Source organism: Oncorhynchus clarkii, chromosome 32 (genome assembly GCF_045791955.1).
Source record: "Oncorhynchus clarkii lewisi isolate Uvic-CL-2024 chromosome 32, UVic_Ocla_1.0, whole genome shotgun sequence".
NCBI lineage: Eukaryota > Metazoa > Chordata > Actinopteri > Salmoniformes > Salmonidae > Oncorhynchus > Oncorhynchus clarkii.
The window spans coordinates 5,405,976-5,426,205 of record NC_092178.1 but is presented as its reverse complement, the minus strand read 5'-3'; the positions used below and the strand labels follow the sequence as shown (position 1 = coordinate 5,426,205).

At 42.9% G+C, this 20,230-nt stretch overlaps 1 protein-coding gene across 1 annotated transcript in view; it reads right to left on the bottom strand.

The window, feature by feature from the left end:
* Nucleotides 1-19,787, bottom strand: part of LOC139392338 (NHS-like protein 3) — an 85,157-nt gene extending 65,370 nt beyond the window's left edge. Inside the window, exon 1 of the mRNA XM_071140254.1 lies at nt 19,335-19,787. Coding sequence (XP_070996355.1) covers nt 19,335-19,584 — 250 coding nt within the window. The 5' untranslated portion in view covers nt 19,585-19,787. The remainder of the gene's footprint in view (nt 1-19,334) is intronic.
* Between the last annotated feature and the right edge of the window lie 443 nt (nt 19,788-20,230).

Below are 20,230 nucleotides of genomic sequence, written 5' to 3'. Positions count from 1 at the left end.
AAACTTTTAAACTATTAAACTATTACCGTATTAAACTATTAAACTATTAAACTATTACCATTTTAAACTATTGAACTATTAAGCTATTAAACTATTAAACTATTAAACTATTACCGTATTAAACTATTAAACTCTTACCCTATTAAACTATTAAACTATTAAACTATTAACCTATTAAACTATTAAACTATTACCGTATTAAACTATTAAACTATTAAACTATTACCGTATTAAACTATTAAACTATTACCGTATTAAACTATTAAACTATTACCCTATTAAACTATTAAACTATTAAACTATTAAACTATTAAACTATTACCGTATTAAACTATTAAACTATTACCCTATTAAACTATTAAACTATTAAACTATTAAACTATTAAACTATTAAACTATTGCCCCATTAAACTATTAAACTATTAAACTATTACCCTATTAAACTTTTAAACTATTGCCCCATTAAACTATTAAACTATTAAACTATTACCCTATTAAACTTTTAAACTATTGCCCCATTAAACTATTAAACTATTAAACTATTACCGTATTAAACTTTTAAACTATTACCCTATTAAACTATTAAACTATTAAACTATTACCGTATTAAACTATTAAACTATTACCCTATTAAACTATTAAACTATTAAACTATTACCCTATTAAACTATTAAACTATTAAACTATTACCCTATTGAACTATTACCCTGTTAAACTATTGAACTATTAAACTATTAAACTATTACCCTATTAAACTATTACCGTATTAAACTACTAAACTATTAAACTATTAAACTATTACCGTATTAAACTATTAAACTATTACCGTATTAAACTATTAAACTATTACCGTATTAAACTATTAAACTATTACCGTATTAAACTATTAAACTATTACCGTATTAAACTATTAACCTATTACCGTATTAAACTATTACCCTATTAAACAATTACCCTATTACCGTATTAAACTATTAAACTATTACCGTATTAAACTATTAAACGAGTACCGTATTAAACTATTAAACTATTACCGTATTAAACTATTAAACTATTACCGTATTAAACTATTAAACTAGTTCCGTATTAAACTATTAAACTATTAAACTATTAAACTATTACCGTATTAAACTACTAAACTATTAAACTATTAAACTATTAAACTGTTACCGTATTAAACTATTAAACTATTACCGTATTAAACTATTAAACTATTAAACTATTAAACTATTAAACTATTGCCCCATTAAACTTTTAAACTATTACCGTATTAAACTACTAAACTATTAAACTATTAAACTGTTACCGTATTAAACTATTAAACTATTATCGTATTAAACTATTAAACTATTAAACTATTAAACTATTGCCCCATTAAACTATTAAACTATTACCGTATTAAACTACTAAACTATTAAACTATTAAACTATTAAACTGTTACCGTATTAAACTATTAAACTATTACCGTATTAAACTACTAAACTATTAAACTATTAAACTATTAAACTGTTACCGTATTAAACTATTAAACTATTACCGTATTAAACTATTAAACTATTACCGTATTAAACTATTAAACTATTACCGTATTAAACTATTACCATATTAAACTATTAAACTTTTACCCTATTAAACTATTACCGTATTAAACTACTAAACTATTAAACTATTAAACTATTAAACTATTACCGTATTAAACTATTAAACTATTACCATATTAAACTATTAAACTATTAAACTATTACCGTATTAAACTATTAAACTATTAAACTATTACCGTATTAAACTACTAAACTATTAAACTATTAAACTATTAAACTATTACCGTATTAAACTATTACCATATTAAACTATTAAACTAGTACCGGATTAAACTATTAAACTATTACCGTATTAAACTATTACCCTATTAAACTATTACCCTATTACCGTATTAAACTATTAAACTAGTACCGTATTAAACTATTAAACTATTAACGTATTAAACTATTACCCTATTAAACTATTACCGTATTAAACTATAACCCTATTAAACTATTACCCTATTAAACTATTAAACTATTACCGTATTAAACTATTAAACTATTACCCTATTAAACTATTATTATTTTAAATTCCCCAGGCTGTATCACAACAGGCCTTGAGTCCCAGAGAAAGGCACAACAGGCCTTGAGTCCCATAGAGACGCACAACAGGCCTTGAGTCCCAGAGAGACGCACAACAGGCCTTGAGTCCCAGAGAGACGCACAACAGGCCTTGAGTCCCAGAGAGACGCACAACAGGCCTTGAGTCCCATAGAGAGGCACATCAGGCCTTGTGTCCCAGAGAGAGGCACAACAGGCCTTGAGTCCCAGAGAGAGACACAACTGGCCTTGAGTCCCATAGAGAGGCATAACAGGCCTTGAGTCCCATAGAGAGGCACAACAGGCCTTGAGTCCCAGAGAGAGGCACATCTGGCCTTGAGTCCCATAGAGAGGCACAACTGGCCTTGAGTCCCATAGAGAGGCACAACTGGCCTTGAGTCCCATAGAGAGGCACAACTGGCCTTGAGTCCAATCGAGAGGCACAACTGGCCTTGAGTCCCAGAGAGAAGCACAACAGGCCTTGAGTCCCATAGAGAGGCACAACTGGCCTTGAGTCCCAGAGAGATGCACAACAGGCCTTGAGTCCCAGAGAGAGGCACAGCTGGCCTTGAGTCCCAAAGAGAAAGGCACAACTGGCTCAGCATCTTCTGGGTTAGGGGAGAGTTTGGCAAAGGGGGGCTTTAGTTGGCTCATCGCGACTCCTTGTGGCAGGCGGGTCGTCGGGTCGTCGATGTTTCCTCCGACACATTGGTGCCTGCAGATTTTGAGGTTTTCAGCGAGTCATGTTTTGACCTCTCCCAGGCCCGTTGGGGAGTTGCAGCAACGAGACAAGATGGGAGAAAAAAAAAGTAGATCAACGTAAATAATATTGTGGCAAACTGGCTCAAAGTAAGATCCTACATCTGTAGCTACGTCATGATGATTCATATAACTAGCTACGTCATGGTGATTCATATAACTAGCTACGTCATGGTGATTCATATAACTAGCTACGTCATGGTGATATATACAACTAGCTACGTCATGGTGATTCATATAACTAGCTACGTCATGGTGATTCATATAACTAGCTACGTCATGGTGATTCATACAACTGGCTACGTCATGGTGATTCATATAACTAGCTACGTCATGGTGATTCATATAACTAGCTACGTCATGGTGATTCATATAACTAGCTACGTCATGGTGATTCATATAACTAGCTACGTCATGGTGATTCATATAACTAGCTACGTCATGGTGATTCATATAACTAGCTACGTCATGGTGATATATATAACTAGCTACGTCATGGTGATATATATAACTAGCTACGTCATGGTGATATATATAACTAGCTACGTCATGGTGATATATATAACTAGCTACGTCATGGTGATATATATAACTAGCTACGTCATGGTGATATATATAACTAGCTACGTCATGGTGATTCATATAACTAGCTACGTCATGGTGATATATATAACTAGCTACGTCATGGTGATTCATATAACTAGCTACGTCATGGTGATTCATATAACTAGCTACGTCATGGTGATTCATATAACTAGCTACGTCATGGTGATTCATATAACTAGCTACGTCATGGTGATTCATATAACTAGCTACGTCATGGTGATTCATACAACTCGCTACGTCATGGTGATTCATATAACTAGCTACGTCATGGTGATTCATATAACTAGCTACATCATGGTGATTCATATAACTAGCTACGTCATGGTGATTCATATAACTAGCTACGTCATGGTGATTCATATAACTAGCTACGTCATGGTGATTCATATAACTAGCTACGTCATGGTGATTCATATAACTAGCTACGTCATGGTGATTCATATAACTAGCTACGTCATGGTGATTCATATAACTAGCTACGTCATGATGATTCATATAACTAGCTACGTCATGGTGATATATACAACTAGCTACGTCATGATGATTCATATAACTAGCTACGTCATGGTGATTCATATAACTAGCTACGTCATGGTGATTCATATAACTAGCTACGTCATGGTGATTCATATAACTAGCTACGTCATGGTGATTCATATAACTAGCTACGTCATGGTGATTCATATAACTAGCTACGTCATGGTGATTCATATAACTAGCTACGTCATGATGATTCATATAACTAGCTACGTCATGGTGATTCATATAACTAGCTACGTCATGATGATTCATATAACTAGCTACGTCATGGTGATATATACAACTAGCTACGTCATGATGATTCATATAACTAGCTACGTCATGGTGATTCATATAACTAGCTATGTCATGGTGATTCATATAACTAGCTACGTCATGGTGATTCATATAACTAGCTACGTCATGGTGATTCATATAACTAGCTACGTCATGGTGATTCATATAACTAGCTACGTCATGGTGATTCATATAACTAGCTACGTCATGGTGATTCATATAACTAGCTACGTCATGGTGATTCATATAACTAGCTACGTCATGGTGATTCATATAACTAGCTACGTCATGGTGATTCATATAACTAGCTACGTCATGGTGATTCATATAACTAGCTACGTCATGATGATTCATATAACTAGCTACGTCATGGTGATTCATATAACTAGCTACGTCATGGTGATTCATATAACTAGCTACGTCATGGTGATTCATATAACGTCACTATGTCATGACCCTTCTGCCTTATGTTTATTATATAGCCCAGCCCAGCAGCTGTTGAGTAGAGAATGTGATAAGGAAGAGATTTACTGTGAGACACTAGAGGGGCGGAGGAGAGGTAGAGGGGAGGTAGTGGAGAGGAACTGGAGAAATTGAGGAGGGATTTACAACCTCAATTTTACAGGCCAACAGATAGTTCAGCTATTTAAGGTTAATATGAGATTAGGAGAGATGGGACAGTGACATAGGAGCGAGAAAAAGAGAGACATAGGAGCAAGAAAGAGAGAAGATAGAGGAGAAAGAAGAGAGAAGGGAGAAGAGAGGAGAGAGAGAAGAGAGAAAGGAGGAGAGAGCGAGAGAAAGGAGAGAGACGAAAGAGGAGAGAAGAGAGAGAGAAGAGAAGAGAGAGAGGGAGAGGAGAGGAGAGAAGAGAAGACATCATCTAGAGAGAGGAGAGAGGAGAGAAGAGAGAACATCATTGAGAGAGAGGAGAGTCCTGTACACTACCGCTAATGGTAATGGATCCTGTATAAACGGATCCCACAGAGTGAAGCTGTCCATTAGGATGCTAACATAACAACCACTCCCGTTACACTGACTGTTAGATGGAGCACAATTAGAGCCAGGAGGTTTTCCTGATCAAGTAACTGATCTGGCAAGCAACGTGACAGGAGAGAAAGAGAGAGAAAGAGAGAGAAAGAGAGAGAAAGAGAGAGAAAGAGAAAGAGAGAGAAAGAGAGAATAGGAGAGAGAGAAAGAGAGCCGAAAGCTAGAGAAAGCGAGAGAAAGAGTTAGATAGAGAGAGAAAGAGAGAATAGGAGAGAGAAATAGAGAGTGACAGTGTCATTCTAACAGTCTGGTTTATGGCTCCATACGTCAGAAAAACAACATGTCAGACATGCCCCAGATACTCCCATAAAATAGATTGTGTGTGTGTGTGTGTGTGTGTGTGTGTGTGTGTGTGTGTGTGTGTGTGTGTGTGTGTGTGTGGTGGTGGTCGTCAAGTTATGCAGCTGTCACCAGGGAAAGGTGTTGTCAGGGTAACCATCAGTGGGGCATTGCCTCAGGACATGATTAGGAATTATACCTCTCCTTCTGTGTGTGTAGGTGTGGCTCTTGTCTAGGCCTGAGATAACCTACCCAACACTTCCACCTAGTGGTTAACTGAGGTCACAAACTGAACTGATTGTAAAGGTCAGTGTTCCTGGCTGAAACAGTGTTCTGAGGACATATCTGTAAGACAATTTCTGAGTTATACAGTCTTGCCATCACACACACACACACACACACACACACACACACACACACACACACACACACACACACACACACACACACACACACACACACACACACACACACACACACACACACACACAAACACACACCACATTCCATCTACCTGGCCCCCAAATTAGGTGTGTGTGTGTGTGTGTGTGTCATAGACATTAAAACCAGTAGATGGTGATGACGTCATCCACATCTTCCTTATAGAAAACTCGCGACAGCGCATGAAGCCAGATGTATTTGAATTTGAATCGAGCCAAATTGCTCAATGGGGCTGAATGGAACCACAAAATAGCTAAGGATCATGGTGAATGTGGCAGTAGCTTGCAAAGGATCATGGTCTATGTAGTCATTTTCATCCAGCCTGGTTGCAATACATCTTCTTAGGGCTAGGTCCCTTTCTTCTCCACTTCCTGTCTGAATGACGTGCCCAAAGTAAACTGCCTGTTGCTCAGGCCCTGAGCAATATAATTGGTACCATTGGAAAGAAAACACTTTGAAGTTTGTAGAAATGTTAAAATAATGTAGGAGAATATAACACAATAGATATGGTAGGTGAAAATCCAAAGAAAAACCAACCAGAATTTTTTTTGAGAGTGAGACCATCCTCTTAGAAAGGCAAGAGAAAGGTCATATTGAAAATTAGCTCCCTGGATGCAATTCCTATGTCTTCCACCGGGTGTCAGCAGTCTATGTTCAAGGTTTCAGGCTTGTAACTTCAAAAACAAATAAGAAATATCCGTTTTAGCAGAAGGACACAGTCTTGGAAATTATACACCTGCTAAAATCGGTTTCCTATTGAACATACTTCTTTCCCTAAGAAATGTTATAGTTTGATTACATTTTAGGGTATCTGAGGAGTAAAGAGAAATACATTTTGACTTGTTGAAACCAAAGTTTATGGGTGGATTTTCAAATTCCTTTCATTGCATGTTGAACAAGTCGATTACTCAAATCGACAGCGCCAACTAAACTGACTTTTTGGGATATAAAGAAGGATTTTATCTAACAAAACAACACTACATGTTATAGCTGGGACCCTTTGGATGACAAATCAGAGGAAGATTTTCAAAAACTAAGTGAATATTTATCTGTCAATGTTTGAAACCGGTGGAAAAATATGTTGTTATTGACCAAATACTTATTTTCCACCATAATTTGCAAATAAATTCATTTAAAATCCTACAATGTGATTTTCTGGATTTTTCTTCTCATTTTGTCTGTCATAGTTGAAGTGTACCTATGATGAAAATTACAGGCCTCTCTCATCTTTTTAAGTGGGAGAACTTGCACAATTGGTGGCTGACTAAATACTTTTTTTGCCCCACTGTAGATATGGTTTCCACAGGAGGTTGTGTGTGTGTTTGGATGTGTGTCAAGAGAGTTAAACCTTAGAGTTGAGTACAAGCTTGTTTGAGACTAACTGAAATCAGACAAACTGAAATCAGACAAACTGAAATCAGACTAAGTGAAATCAGATTAAGTGAAAGCCAAAGTGTGACACATCAACCACTAGAATATTGGCAACATACTGTATTCCTTGTCAATAAGGTTTGGGACAACATACTTGTTACAACTTCTACAATGGTGAGTGGAGGAGTCAAGCGCAGAGAGCAGGTAATTCAGTTCGTGGATATTTTATTCCATAGACTGTGGAGCCACAACATGCAAAACACCAGGGCGCATGAAACAGCCCGTCCCAAAATACAACGGACTAAAAACTGTCCAGAAAAAATACTGATTACAACCATACACCAGATAACAGAAAACAAGCCCGCACAAATACCCAGCGGGCCTAGTGCCCTTAAATAGCCTACAAACAAACACTCACTCAAAACAGGTGTACCCAATTACCCAATAAACAGAAACAAACAGAAAGGGAATCGATGGCAGCTATTAGGCCGGCGGCGACGACCGCCGAGCGCCGCCCGAACAGGAAGAGGCACCATCTTCGGCGAGATTCGTGACAATACTGTATTCCTTGTCAGTAAGGTTGGGGACAACATACTGTATTCAATGTCAACAAGATTTGGGACAACATACTGTATCCAGCGTCAATAACGTTGGGGAAAACATACTGTATTCAGCGTCAACAAGGTTTGGGACAACATACTGTATCCAGCGTCAATAAGGTTGGGGACAACATACTGTATTCAATGGCAATAAGGTTGGGGACAACATACTGTATTCTGTGTTAATAATGTTTGGGACAACATCACTTTCTCTATAGCAGGTGTCTGCATGTCTTGTAGCTGAACGAAACGTGACCTATCTGAAGCAATCTGTGTCACCGGTGCCCTTTGTGACATCACACCCTGCTTCTTTATTACCTGGTGTGTGTGTGTGTGTGTGTGTGTGTGTGTGTGTGTGTGTGTGTGTGTGTGTGTGTGTGTGTGTGTGTGTGTGTGTGTGTGTGTGTGTGTGTGTGTGTGTGTGTGTGTGTGTGTGTGTGTGTTCGTCTGCACGTGTGTTAGAGTGATTGAATGGTATGGGTATACTGTGCAGTGAGAGCATTTGAACCTTTCACTTCATTAAACATTCAAACTCTTCTCTTTCCACTGTGACGTTTTATCTTTCCATGGTGACCCCTTCTCTTTCCACGGTGACCTCTTCGCTTTCCACGGTGACCTCTTCTCTCTCCACTGTGACCTCTTCTCTTTCCACGGTGACCTCTTCTCTTTCCACGGTGACCTCTTCTCTTTCCACGGTGACCTCTTCTCTTTCCACGGTGACCTCTTCTCTTTCCACGGTGACCTCTTCTCTCTCCACTGTGACCTCTTCTCTTTCCACGGTGACCTCTTCTCTTTCCACGGTGACCTCTTCTCTTTCCACGGTGACCTCTTCTCTTTCCACGGTGACCTCTTCCCTCTCAAAGGTGACCTCTTTCTTTTCATTATGTCCCCTTCTCTTTCCACTGTGACCTCTTCTCTTTCCACAGTGACCTCTTCTCTTTCCATAGTGACCTCTTCTCCTTCCATTATGAACTCTTGTCTTTCCACTGTGACCTCTTTTCTTTCCACGGTGACCTGTTCTCTTTCCACGGTGACCTCTTCTCAGTCCACTGTGACCTCTTCTCTTTCCACGGTGACCTCTTCTCTTTCCACGGTGACCTCTTCTCTTTCCACGGTGACCTCTTCTCTTTCCACGGTGACCTCTTCTCTCTCCACGATGACCTCTTCTCTTTCCACTCTGACCTCTTCTCTTTCCGCGGTGGCCTCTTCTCTTTCCATTATGGCCCCTTCTCTTTCCACTGTGTTCTCTTTTATTTCCACAGTGACCTGTTCTCTTTCCAAGGTGACCTCTTCTCTCTCTACTGTGACCTCTTTTCTTTCCACGGTGATCTCTTCTCTCTCCACGGTGACCTCTTCTCTCTCCACGCTGACCTCTTGCATTTACAGGCGTGCACACACGTGCACATACACACCAGGCCACACAGATGTGCCTGACAGCAGCTGAGAGAGAGCTGAGTTTGAACAACTAAAAACCTGCTCTATCCAGAAACAGTGAATACCAGGGATTGAGAAAAAAAATGACCTCACCACAAAGTCACCCTGCCAGTGGGCCAGTAGGTGGGGGCTACATTGGTCAGACATTAGGTGGTTTAGAGGGGGCTACATTGGTCAGACAGTAGGTGGTTTAGAGGGGGCTACATTGGTCAGACAGTAGGTGGTTTAGAGGGGGCTACATTGGTCAGACAGTAGGTGGTTTAGAGGGGGCTACAGTGGTCAGACAGTAGGTGGTTTGAGGGGGCTACATTGGTCAGACAGTAGGTGGTTTAGAGGGGGCTACATTGGTCAGACAGTAGGTGGTTTAGAGGGGGCTACATTGGTCAGACAGTAGGTGGTTTAGAGGGGGCTACAGTGTCCAGACAGTAGGTGGTTTAGAGGGGCTACATTGGTCAGACAGTAGGTGGTTTAGAGGGGGCTACATTGAAAAAATAGAAAATAAAAATAACCCCTATTTCTATATATAAAAGTAAATACCACAAAACAAATGCACATTGTTATAAAGAAATGGTGGAGATAGTCACTATGGGGGAGTTAGTCACTATGGTGGAGTTAGTCACTATGGGGGAGTTAGTCACTATGGTGGAGTTAGTCACTATGGTGGAGATAGTCACTATGGGGGAGTTAGTCACTATGGTGGAGTTAGTCACTATGGTGGAGTTAGTCACTATGGTGGAGTTAGTCACTATGGTGGAGTTAGTCACTATGGTGGAGTTAGTCACTATGGGGGAGTTAGTCACTATGGTGGAGTTAGTCACTATGGTGGAGTTAGTCACTATGGTGGAGTTAGTCACTATGGGGGAGTTAGTCAGTATGGTGGAGTTAGTCACTATGGGGGAGTTAGTCACTATGAGGGAGTTAGTCAGTATGGTGGAGTTAGTCACTATGGTGGAGTTAGTCACTATGGTGGAGTTAGTCACTATGGGGGAGTTAGTCACTATGGTGGAGTTAGTCACTATGGGGGAGTTAGTCACTATGGTGGAGTTAGTCACTATGGGGGAGTTAGTAACTATGGTGGAGTTAGTCACTATGGGGGAGTTAGTCACTATGGTGGAGTTAGTCACTATGGTGGAGTTAGTCACTATGGTGGAGTTAGTCACTATGGTGGAGTTAGTCACTATGGTGGAGTTAGTCACTATGGTGGAGTTAGTTACTATGGTGGAGTTAGTCACTATGAGGGAGTTAGTCAGTATGGTGGAGTTAGTCACTATGGTGGAGTTAGTCACTATGGTGGAGTTAGTCACTATGGTGGAGTTAGTCAGTATGGTGGAGTTAGTCACTATGGTGGAGTTAGTCACTATGGTGGAGTTAGTCACTATGGTGGAGTTAGTTACTATGGTGGAGTTAGTCACTATGAGGGAGTTAGTCACTATGGTGGAGTTAGTCACTATGGGGGAGTTAGTTACTATGGTGGAGTTAGTCACTATGGTGGAGTTAGTCACTATGGTGGAGTTAGTTACTATGGTGGAGTTAGTCACTATGAGGGAGTTAGTCACTATGGTGGAGTTAGTCACTATGGGGGAGTTAGTTACTATTGTGGAGTTAGTCACTATGGTGGAGTTAGTCACTATGGTGGAGTTAGTCACTATGGTGGAGTTAGTCACTATGGTGGAGTTAGTCACTATGGAGGATTTAGTCACTATGAGGGAGTTAGTCACTATGGTGGAGTTAGTTACTATTGGTGGAGTTAGTCACTATGGTGGAGTTAGTTACTATTGGTGGAGTTAGTCACTATGGTGGAGTTAGTTACTATTGGTGGAGTTAGTCACTATGGTGGAGTTAGTTACTATTGGTGGAGTTAGTCACTATGGTGGAGTTAGTCACTATGGTGGAGTTAGTCACTATGGTGGAGTTAGTCACTATGGTGGAGTTAGTCACTATGGTGGAGTTAGTCACTATGGTGGAGTTAGTCAGTATGGTGGAGTTAGTCACTATGGTGGAGTTAGTCACTATGGTGGAGTTAGTCACTATGGGGGAGTTAGTCAGTATGGTGGAGTTAGTCACTATGGGGGAGTTAGTCAGTATGGTGGAGTTAGTCACTATGGTGGAGTTAGTCACTATGGTGGAGTTAGTCACTATGGGGGAGTTAGTCACTATGGGGGAGTTAGTTACTATGGGGGAGTTAGTCACTATGGTGGAGTTAGTCACTATGGTGGAGTTAGTTACTATGGGGGAGTTAGTCACTATGGTGGAGTTAGTCACTATGGTGGAGTTAGTCACTATGGTGGAGTTAGTCACTATGGTGGAGTTAGTCACTATGGTGGAGTTAGTCACTATGGTGGAGTTAGTCAGTATGTAGGAGTTAGTCACTATGGTGGAGTTAGTCACTATGGGGGAGTTAGTCACTATGGTGGAGTTAGTCACTATGGGGGAGTTAGTCACTATGGGGGAGTTAGTCACTATGGTGGAGTTAGTCACTATGGTGGAGTTAGTCACTATGGTGGAGTTAGTCACTATGGGGGAGTTAGTCACTATGGTGGAGTTAGTCACTATGGAGGATTTAGTCACTATGAAGGAGTTAGTCACTATGGAGGAGATAGTCACTATGGAGGAGATAGTCACTATGGAGGAGTAAGTCACTATGGAGAAGTTTGTCACTATGGTGGAGTTAGTCACTATGGCGGAGTTGGTCACTATGGTTGAGTTGGTCACTATGGTGGAGTTAGTCACTATGGGGGAGTTAGTCAATATTTAGTATATTTATAATGAATTTGGAGTGATAACTATTTGGCTCAGAGTGAAAGAGAGAGGAAGGACAGTGATAACTAGCTCTGACTGAAAAAGAGAGAGAGGGGGAGGGGGACAGTATCACGAGCTCTGAGTGAAAGAGAGAAGGGGGAGGGGGACAGTGATAACTATTTGGCTCAGAGTGAAAGAGAGAGGGGGACAGTGATAACTAGCTCTGAATAAAAGAGAGAGAGGGGGAGGGGGACAGTGATAACTATCTCTGAATGAAAGAGAGAGATGGGACAGCGATATCTATCTCTGAATGAAAGAGAGAGGGGACAGTGATAACTATCTCTGAATGAAAGAGAAAGAGAGGGACAGTATCACGAGCTCTGAGTGAAAGAGAAAGAGATGGGACGGTGACAACTATCTCTGAATGAAAGAGAGTGAGATGGGACAGTGATAACTATCTCTGAATGAAAGAGAGAGGGGGGGACAGTATCACGAGCTCTGAGTGAAAGAGATAGGTAGACAGTGATAACTATCTCTGAATGGAAGAGAGAGAGATGGGACAGTGATAATTATCTCTGAATGAAAGAGAGAGAGGGGGACAGTATCACGAGCTCTGAATGAAAGAGAGAGAGGGGGAGGGGGACAGTGATAACTATCTCTGAATGAAAGAGAGAGGGGGGAGGGAGACAGTGATAACTATCTCTGAATGAAAGAGAGAGAGGGGGACAGTGATAACTATCTCTGAATGAAAGAGAGAGGGGGGAGGGAGACAGTGATAACTATCTCTGAGTGAAAGAGAGAGAGATGGGACAGTGATAACTATCTCTGAATGAAAGAGAGAGAGATGGGACAGTGATAACTATCTCTGAATGAAAGAGAGAGAGATGGGACAGTGATAACTATCTCTGAATGAAAGAGAGAGATAGAGAGACAGTGATAACTATCTCTGAATGAAAGAGAGAGGTGGGGAGGGGGACAGTATCACGAGCTCTGAGTGAATGAGAGAGAGGGGACAGTGATAACTATCTCTGAATGAAAGAGAGAGGTGGGGAGGGGGACAGTATCACGAGCTCTGAATGAAAGAGAGAGAGATGGGACAGTGATAACTATCTCTGAATGAAAGAGAGAGAGATGGGACAGTGATAACTATCTCTGAATGAAAGAGAGAGATAGAGAGACAGTGATAACTATCTCTGAATGAAAGAGAGAGGTGGGGAGGGGGACAGTATCACGAGAGAATGAGAGAGGGGGGACAGTGAAAGGATAACAAAAAAATAGTTAAAAAAATCAAAAGGGAGATTGTCTTTGCCATTCAGGGAAGTGTGTGTGTGTGTGTGTGTGTGTGTGTGTGTGTGTGTGTGTGTGTGTGTGTGTGTGTGTGTGTGTGTGTGTGTGTGCACGTCCACTCATGAATGTGTGTGGGTAGTGATCTAATTAAAAATGTATTTGAAGATCTTTCCCTCTCTGAGTCTCTCCTCTCTGAATAAAGCTTCGTGTTCCTAGGTATTCTCTCCTCTCCGAACGACACAACAGTGGTAGGCCTGATCACCGACAACGATGAGATGGCCTGTAAGGGAGTAGGTCAGAGACCTGGCAGTGTGGTGCCAGGAAACAACCTCTCCCTCAATGTGAGTAAGACTTAGGAGCTGATCGTGGCCTACTGGAAAAAGCGAGCCGAACAGGCCCATATTCACATCGACAGGGCTGTGGTGGAGCAGGTTGAGAGCTTCAAGTTCCTTGGTGTCCACATCAACAACGATCTATCATGGTCCAAACACACCAAGACAGGTGTGAAGAGGGCACGACAAAACCTATTCCCCCTCAGGAGACTGAAAAAGACTTGGCATGGGTCCCCAGATCCTCAAAAGGTTCTACAGCTGCACCATCGAGAGCATCACCGCCTGGTATGACAACTGCTCTGACCGTAAGGCGCTACAGAGAGTATTGCGTACGGCCCAGGACATCACTGGGTCCAAGCTTCCTGCCATTCAAGACCTATATACCAGGTGGTAACAGAGGAAACCCCAGAGATTTGTCAGAGACTCCAGTCACCCAAGATGTAGACTGTTTTATCTGCTACCGCACGGCAAGCGGCACCGGAGCGCCAAGTCTAGGACCAAAAGGCTCCTCAACAGCTTCTACGGTACCTCAACTAACCTGTACCCCCTCACAAAGACTCGGTACCAGTGCCCCCTGTATATAGCCTCCACATTGACTCTGTACCGGTACCCCCTGTATATAGCCTCCACATTGACTCTGTACCGGTACCCTCTGTATATAGCCTCCACATTGACTCTGTACCGGTACCCCCTGTATATAGGCTCCACATTGACTCTGTACCGTAACACCCTGTATATAGCCTCCACATTGACTCTGTACCAGTACCCCCTGTATATAGGCTCCACATTGACTCTGTAACGGTATCCCCTGTACATAGCCTCCACATTGACTCTGTACCGGTACCCCCTGTATATAGCTTCCACATTGACTCTGTACCGGTACCCCATGTATATAGCCTCCACATTGACTCTGTACCGTAACACCCTGTATATAGACTCCACATTGACTCTGTACCGTAACACCCTGTATAGAGCCTCCACATTGACTCTGTACCGGTGCCCCAGGTATATAGCCTCCACACTGACTCTGTACCGGTACCCCATGTATATAGCCTCCACATTGACTCTGTACCGTAATACCCTGTATATAGCCTCCATATTGACTCTGTACCGGTACCCCCTGTATATAGCCTCCACATTGACTCAGTACCGGTACCCCCTGTATATAGCTTCCACATTGACTCTGTACCGGTACCCCATGTATATAGCCTCCACATTGACTCTGTACCGTAACACCCTGTATATAGACTCCACATTGACTCTGTACCGTAACACCCAGTATATAGCCTCCACATTGACTCTGTACCGGTACCCCATGTATATAGCCTCCACATTGACTCTGTACCGGTGCCCCCTGTATATAGCCTCCACATTGACTCTGTACCGGTACCTCCCTGTATATAGCCTCCATATTGACTCTGTACCGGTGCCCCCTGTATATAGCCTCCACATTGACTCTGTACTGGTACCCCCTGTATATAGCCTCGACATTGACTCTGTACTGGTACCCCCTGAATATAGCCTCCACATTGACTTGGTACCGGTACCCCCTGTATATGGCCTCCATATTGACTCTGTACCGTAACACCCTGTATATAGCCTCCACATTGACTCTGTACCGTAACACCCTGTATATAGCCTCCACATTGACTCTGTACCGGTACCCCCTGTATATAGCCTCGACATGGACTCTGTACCGGTACCCCCTGTATATAGCCTCCACATTGACTCTGTACCGTAACACCCTGTATATAGCCTCCACATTGATTCTGTACCGGTGCCTCCTGTATATAGCCTCCATATTGACTAAAGTCTATACTTTTTTTTAAGGCTTTGTGTTCCTATGTAATCTCTCCTCTCTGAATAAGGCTTTGTGTTCCTATGTAATCTCTCCTCTCCATCACATAACTCTGGACACAAACTGGGAACCAAGCATCCATGTACCCACATATAAATACACAAATACACACAAACACGCAAGCACACAGACACTCACACACACACACAAGCTCTTGCATGCAGAAACACACACGCACACGCATGCACACACACACACACTCTGTTCCCAGGATCCCAGCACATCAAAGACTGTGGTTTGAATGCACACACACACACACACACACACACACACACACACACACACACACACACACACACACACACACACACACACACACACACACACACATACACACACACACACACTCTGTTCCCAGGATCCCAGCACATCAAAGACTGTGGTTTGAATGCACACACACACACACACACACACACACACACACACACACACACACACACACACACTCTGTTCCCAGTGGTTTTACACGAGAAGAATTTCTATAAATTATACATTCCAGAAAGGACATTCACAGGCTTGACAGAGATAGATAGGGGGGCAGGACGCAAACACACAGACGCACACCAACACAAACCTATACAAATCACAGTACAGTCTCAGACACACAGTAACACACAGACAGATTGGTTTGTGTAAAGCCTCCTACTCTTCAGGTTGGTCTGGTAAAGTCATCCGGCTGGTTCTAGAAATATGAACAGCAGAAGGAATATGCTGTTATTAAAGGTCTAGTAAACAGGAGAATTAGGGCCTCTCTATCCTCTCTATCCTCTCTATCTTCTCTATCCAAAATCTAACTTTAAATCTATCCTCTCTCCCTCTCTCTCTCTTTTATTTTCTATTATTCTCTTTCTCTCTCTCTCTTTTATCAGTCTTTGTCTCTCGCTGTCTCTGTCTCTCTCTGTCTCTCTGTCTCTCTCTCTCTCTCTCTCTCTCTCTCTCTCTCTCTCTCTCTCTCTCTCTCTCTCTCTCTCTCTCTCTCTCTCTCTCTCTCTCTCTCTCTCTCTCTCTCTCTCTCTCTCTCTCTCTCTCTCTCTCTCTCTCTCTCTTACAGACAAACAAAGAGAGAAAGAAAAAAGGTGTGAGACAAAAACAAGGTCTCAACAAAAGCACGGTCACCAATTCACAATGCCGAGAAAAGAGAACAAAGAAACCGATTCATAAACCAAATTATAGTCATCTCTTATCCGACCTGGAAAGCTCTGTGTCTGAAAAGCACAATCCCGAAACAATGTCAAAAGGAGGTCAAGGTTTCTGTCATCCTGCAGTCGTCTTCTGGACCATTCTACACCATTATTGGGATTCTAATGGGAGCTACTGAACACACACAGAACGCCAACGCTCACTGGTCCAGTCGTTTAAAGGTCAACTTCTGATGACCCTCGTAGAACCAACATAGGGAGATATTCACCAGTTGTCTTTAGTTAGTTTAGACTAAACTTCGTCCACTGGTTATAATGGCTAGACCCTCCAGCAGGCAGGCAGGCAGACAACACAGGCAGGCAGGCAGGCAGGCAGACAACAGACAGGCAGACAGACAACACACACAGACAGGCAGACAGACAGACAGACAGACAGACAGACAGACAGACAGGCAGGCAGACAGGCAGACAGGCAGACAGACAGGCAGGCAACACAGGCAGACAGACAGACAGACAGACAGACAGACAGACAGACAGACAGACAGACAGACAGACAGACAGGCTGACAGTTAATAAACCAGTGAAAATGCACTGTCCACCTCTCTCTTCTCTATAAATGACCTCAGCTCTATAACTGAAACAAGAACCTTCTGTAAACTAGTACGTCTCAGAGAGGTGAGGCGAAATACTGTGAAACCCTCTTGGTTTGGTTCAGACTCTCTGGCTAACCCTCTTGGTTTGGTTCAGACTCTCTGGCTAACCCTCTTGGTTTGGTTGAGACTCTCTGGCTAACCCTCTTGGTTTGGTTCAGACTCTCTGGCTAACCCTCTAGGTTTGGTTCAGACTCTCTGGCTAACCCTCTAGGTTTGGTTCAGACTCTCTGGCTAACCCTCTAGGTTTGGTTCAGACTCTCTGGCTAACCCTCTTGGTTTGGTTCAGACTCTCTGGCTAACCCTCTTGGTTTGGTTCAGACTCTCTGGCTAACCCTCTTGGTTTGGTTCAGACTCTCTGGCTAACCCTCTTGGTTTGGTTGAGACTCTCTGGCTAGCACTCTAGGTTTGGTTCAGACTCTCTGGCTAACCCTCTTGGTTTGGTTCAGACTCTCTGGCTAACCCTCTTGGTTTGGTTCAGACTCTCTGGCTAACCCTCTTGGTTTGGTTCAGACTCTCTGGCTAACCCTCTTGGTTTGGTTCAGACTCTCTGGCTAACCCTCTTGGTTTGGTTCAGACTCTCTGGCTAACCCTCTTGGTTTGGTTCAGACTCTCTGGCTAGCCCTCTAGGTTTGGTTCAGACTCTCTGGCTAACCCTCTAGGTTTGGTTCAGACTCTCTGGCTAACCCTCTTGGTTTGGTTGAGACTCTCTGGCTAGCACTCTAGGTTTGGTTCAGACTCTCTGGCTAACCCTCTTGGTTTGGTTCAGACTCTCTGGCTAACCCTCTTGGTTTGGTTCAGACTCTCTGGCTAACCCTCTTGGTTTGGTTCAGACTCTCTGGCTAACCCTCTTGGTTTGGTTCAGACTCTCTGGCTAACCCTCTTGGTTTGGTTCAGACTCTCTGGCTAACCCTCTTGGTTTGGTTCAGACTCTCTGGCTAACCCTCTTGGTTTGGTTCAGACTCTCTGGCTAACCCTCTTGGTTTGGTTCAGACTCTCTGGCTAACCCTCTTGGTTTGGTTCAGACTCTCTGGCTAACCCTCTTGGTTTGGTTCAGACTCTCTGGCTAGCCCTCTAGGTTTGGTTCAGACTCTCTGGCTAACCCTCTAGGTTTGGTTCAGACTCTCTGGCTAACCCTCTTGGTTTGGTTGAGACTCTCTGGCTAGCACTCTAGGTTTGGTTCAGACTCTCTGGCTAACCCTCTTGGTTTGGTTCAGACTCTCTGGCTAACCCTCTTGGTTTGGTTCAGACTCTCTGGCTAACCCTCTTGGTTTGGTTCAGACTCTCTGGCTAACCCTCTTGGTTTGGTTCAGACTCTCTGGCTAACCCTCTTGGTTTGGTTCAGACTCTCTGGCTAACCCTCTTGGTTTGGTTCAGACTCTCTGGCTAACCCTCTTGGTTTGGTTCAGACTCTCTGGCTAACCCTCTTGGTTTGGTTCAGACTCTCTGGCTAACCCTCTAGGTTTGGTTCAGACTCTCTGGCTAGCCAGGAGGAATGGTGGTCTGGTGAAACACTCATAAACACACTGAGAGGAGCGGGGAGAAAGAAAAGTACATCTCTGTGCCGCCCACGTGACCCAGCAAACTCATCAGTAAAAGGAAGAGTGTGTGCATGTGTGTGTGTGTGGGTGTGTGCGTGTAGTGTGTGTGCGTGTGTACGTGTGGTGTGTGTGGTGCATTCTTCAGCTACATCACTAACGTCAAAGCAGAAACGCTCAGCGTTCGTAATTCCTGTGCGACAGTCAGGTGACATCAGAGAAGGTGACATCACGGGCCACTCCAGCCATGTACAGTTAACCTCTGCTACACATTCTAAAGGACAATTCATCTCACCCCCGTTTCAGACGTACCTTTAGGTGAACTGTGATTCTGGTGTTGTCTGTGTTTGGTTTGGTCTCCCTCTGTATCCCCGATCCCACTCCCCATCCGGTTCTGTCTGTTACTGACGTTGTTCTTCCCCTTGCTTCCCTTTAACCAACTGAAGGCCTGGCCCAGGGACCCTCCAGTCTTCCTCTGCCCACGTTGGGCCTTCCCTTCCCGGGCTAGGATCTCAGAGACTTCCCTGGGCACCAGCTCACCCACTGAGCTCCGTCGGGACATTACTCCTGAGGACCTGAGGGTTACGGGATGGTACTGTCCCCCCTCTATCTCCTCTCTCTCTTTCTCTTGTCTCTGCTTTCTTCTTCTGTGGGGTCAGGGGTCATGGAGAAAAATGATCAAGTTGGCCTCCTCTGACCTCTTTCCACCATCCCTTCTTTCGTTGTCTTGTTCTCTCTATTTCTGTATCAGCACTGGGACACCATCTTCGATTATTAGCAGAGGGGCAGAAAGAGGGAAGGATAGAAGGAGAAAAGGGGACAGAAGTCAAATGTTATTTGTCACATGCTTCGTAAACAGCAGACTTAAAGTGAAATGATGACATACGGGGTCCTTTTCCAACAAAGCAGAGTGAAAGATAAAGAGGGAGTGAGGAAACAGGGAAGAATTAAAGGAGACAGACAGACAGAGATATGTTATATATATACAGTATATTTGATATATATGGAGGAATGTACAGCAGCATACAGATATGATGAGAATCTCTCTCTCTCTCTCTCTCTCTCTCTCTCTCTCTCTCTCTCTCTCTCTCTCTCTCTCTCTCTCTCTCTCTCTCTCTCTCTCTCTCTCTCTCTCTCTCTCTCTCACTCACTCACTCACTCACTCACTCACTCACTCACTCACTCACTCACTCACTCACTCACTCACT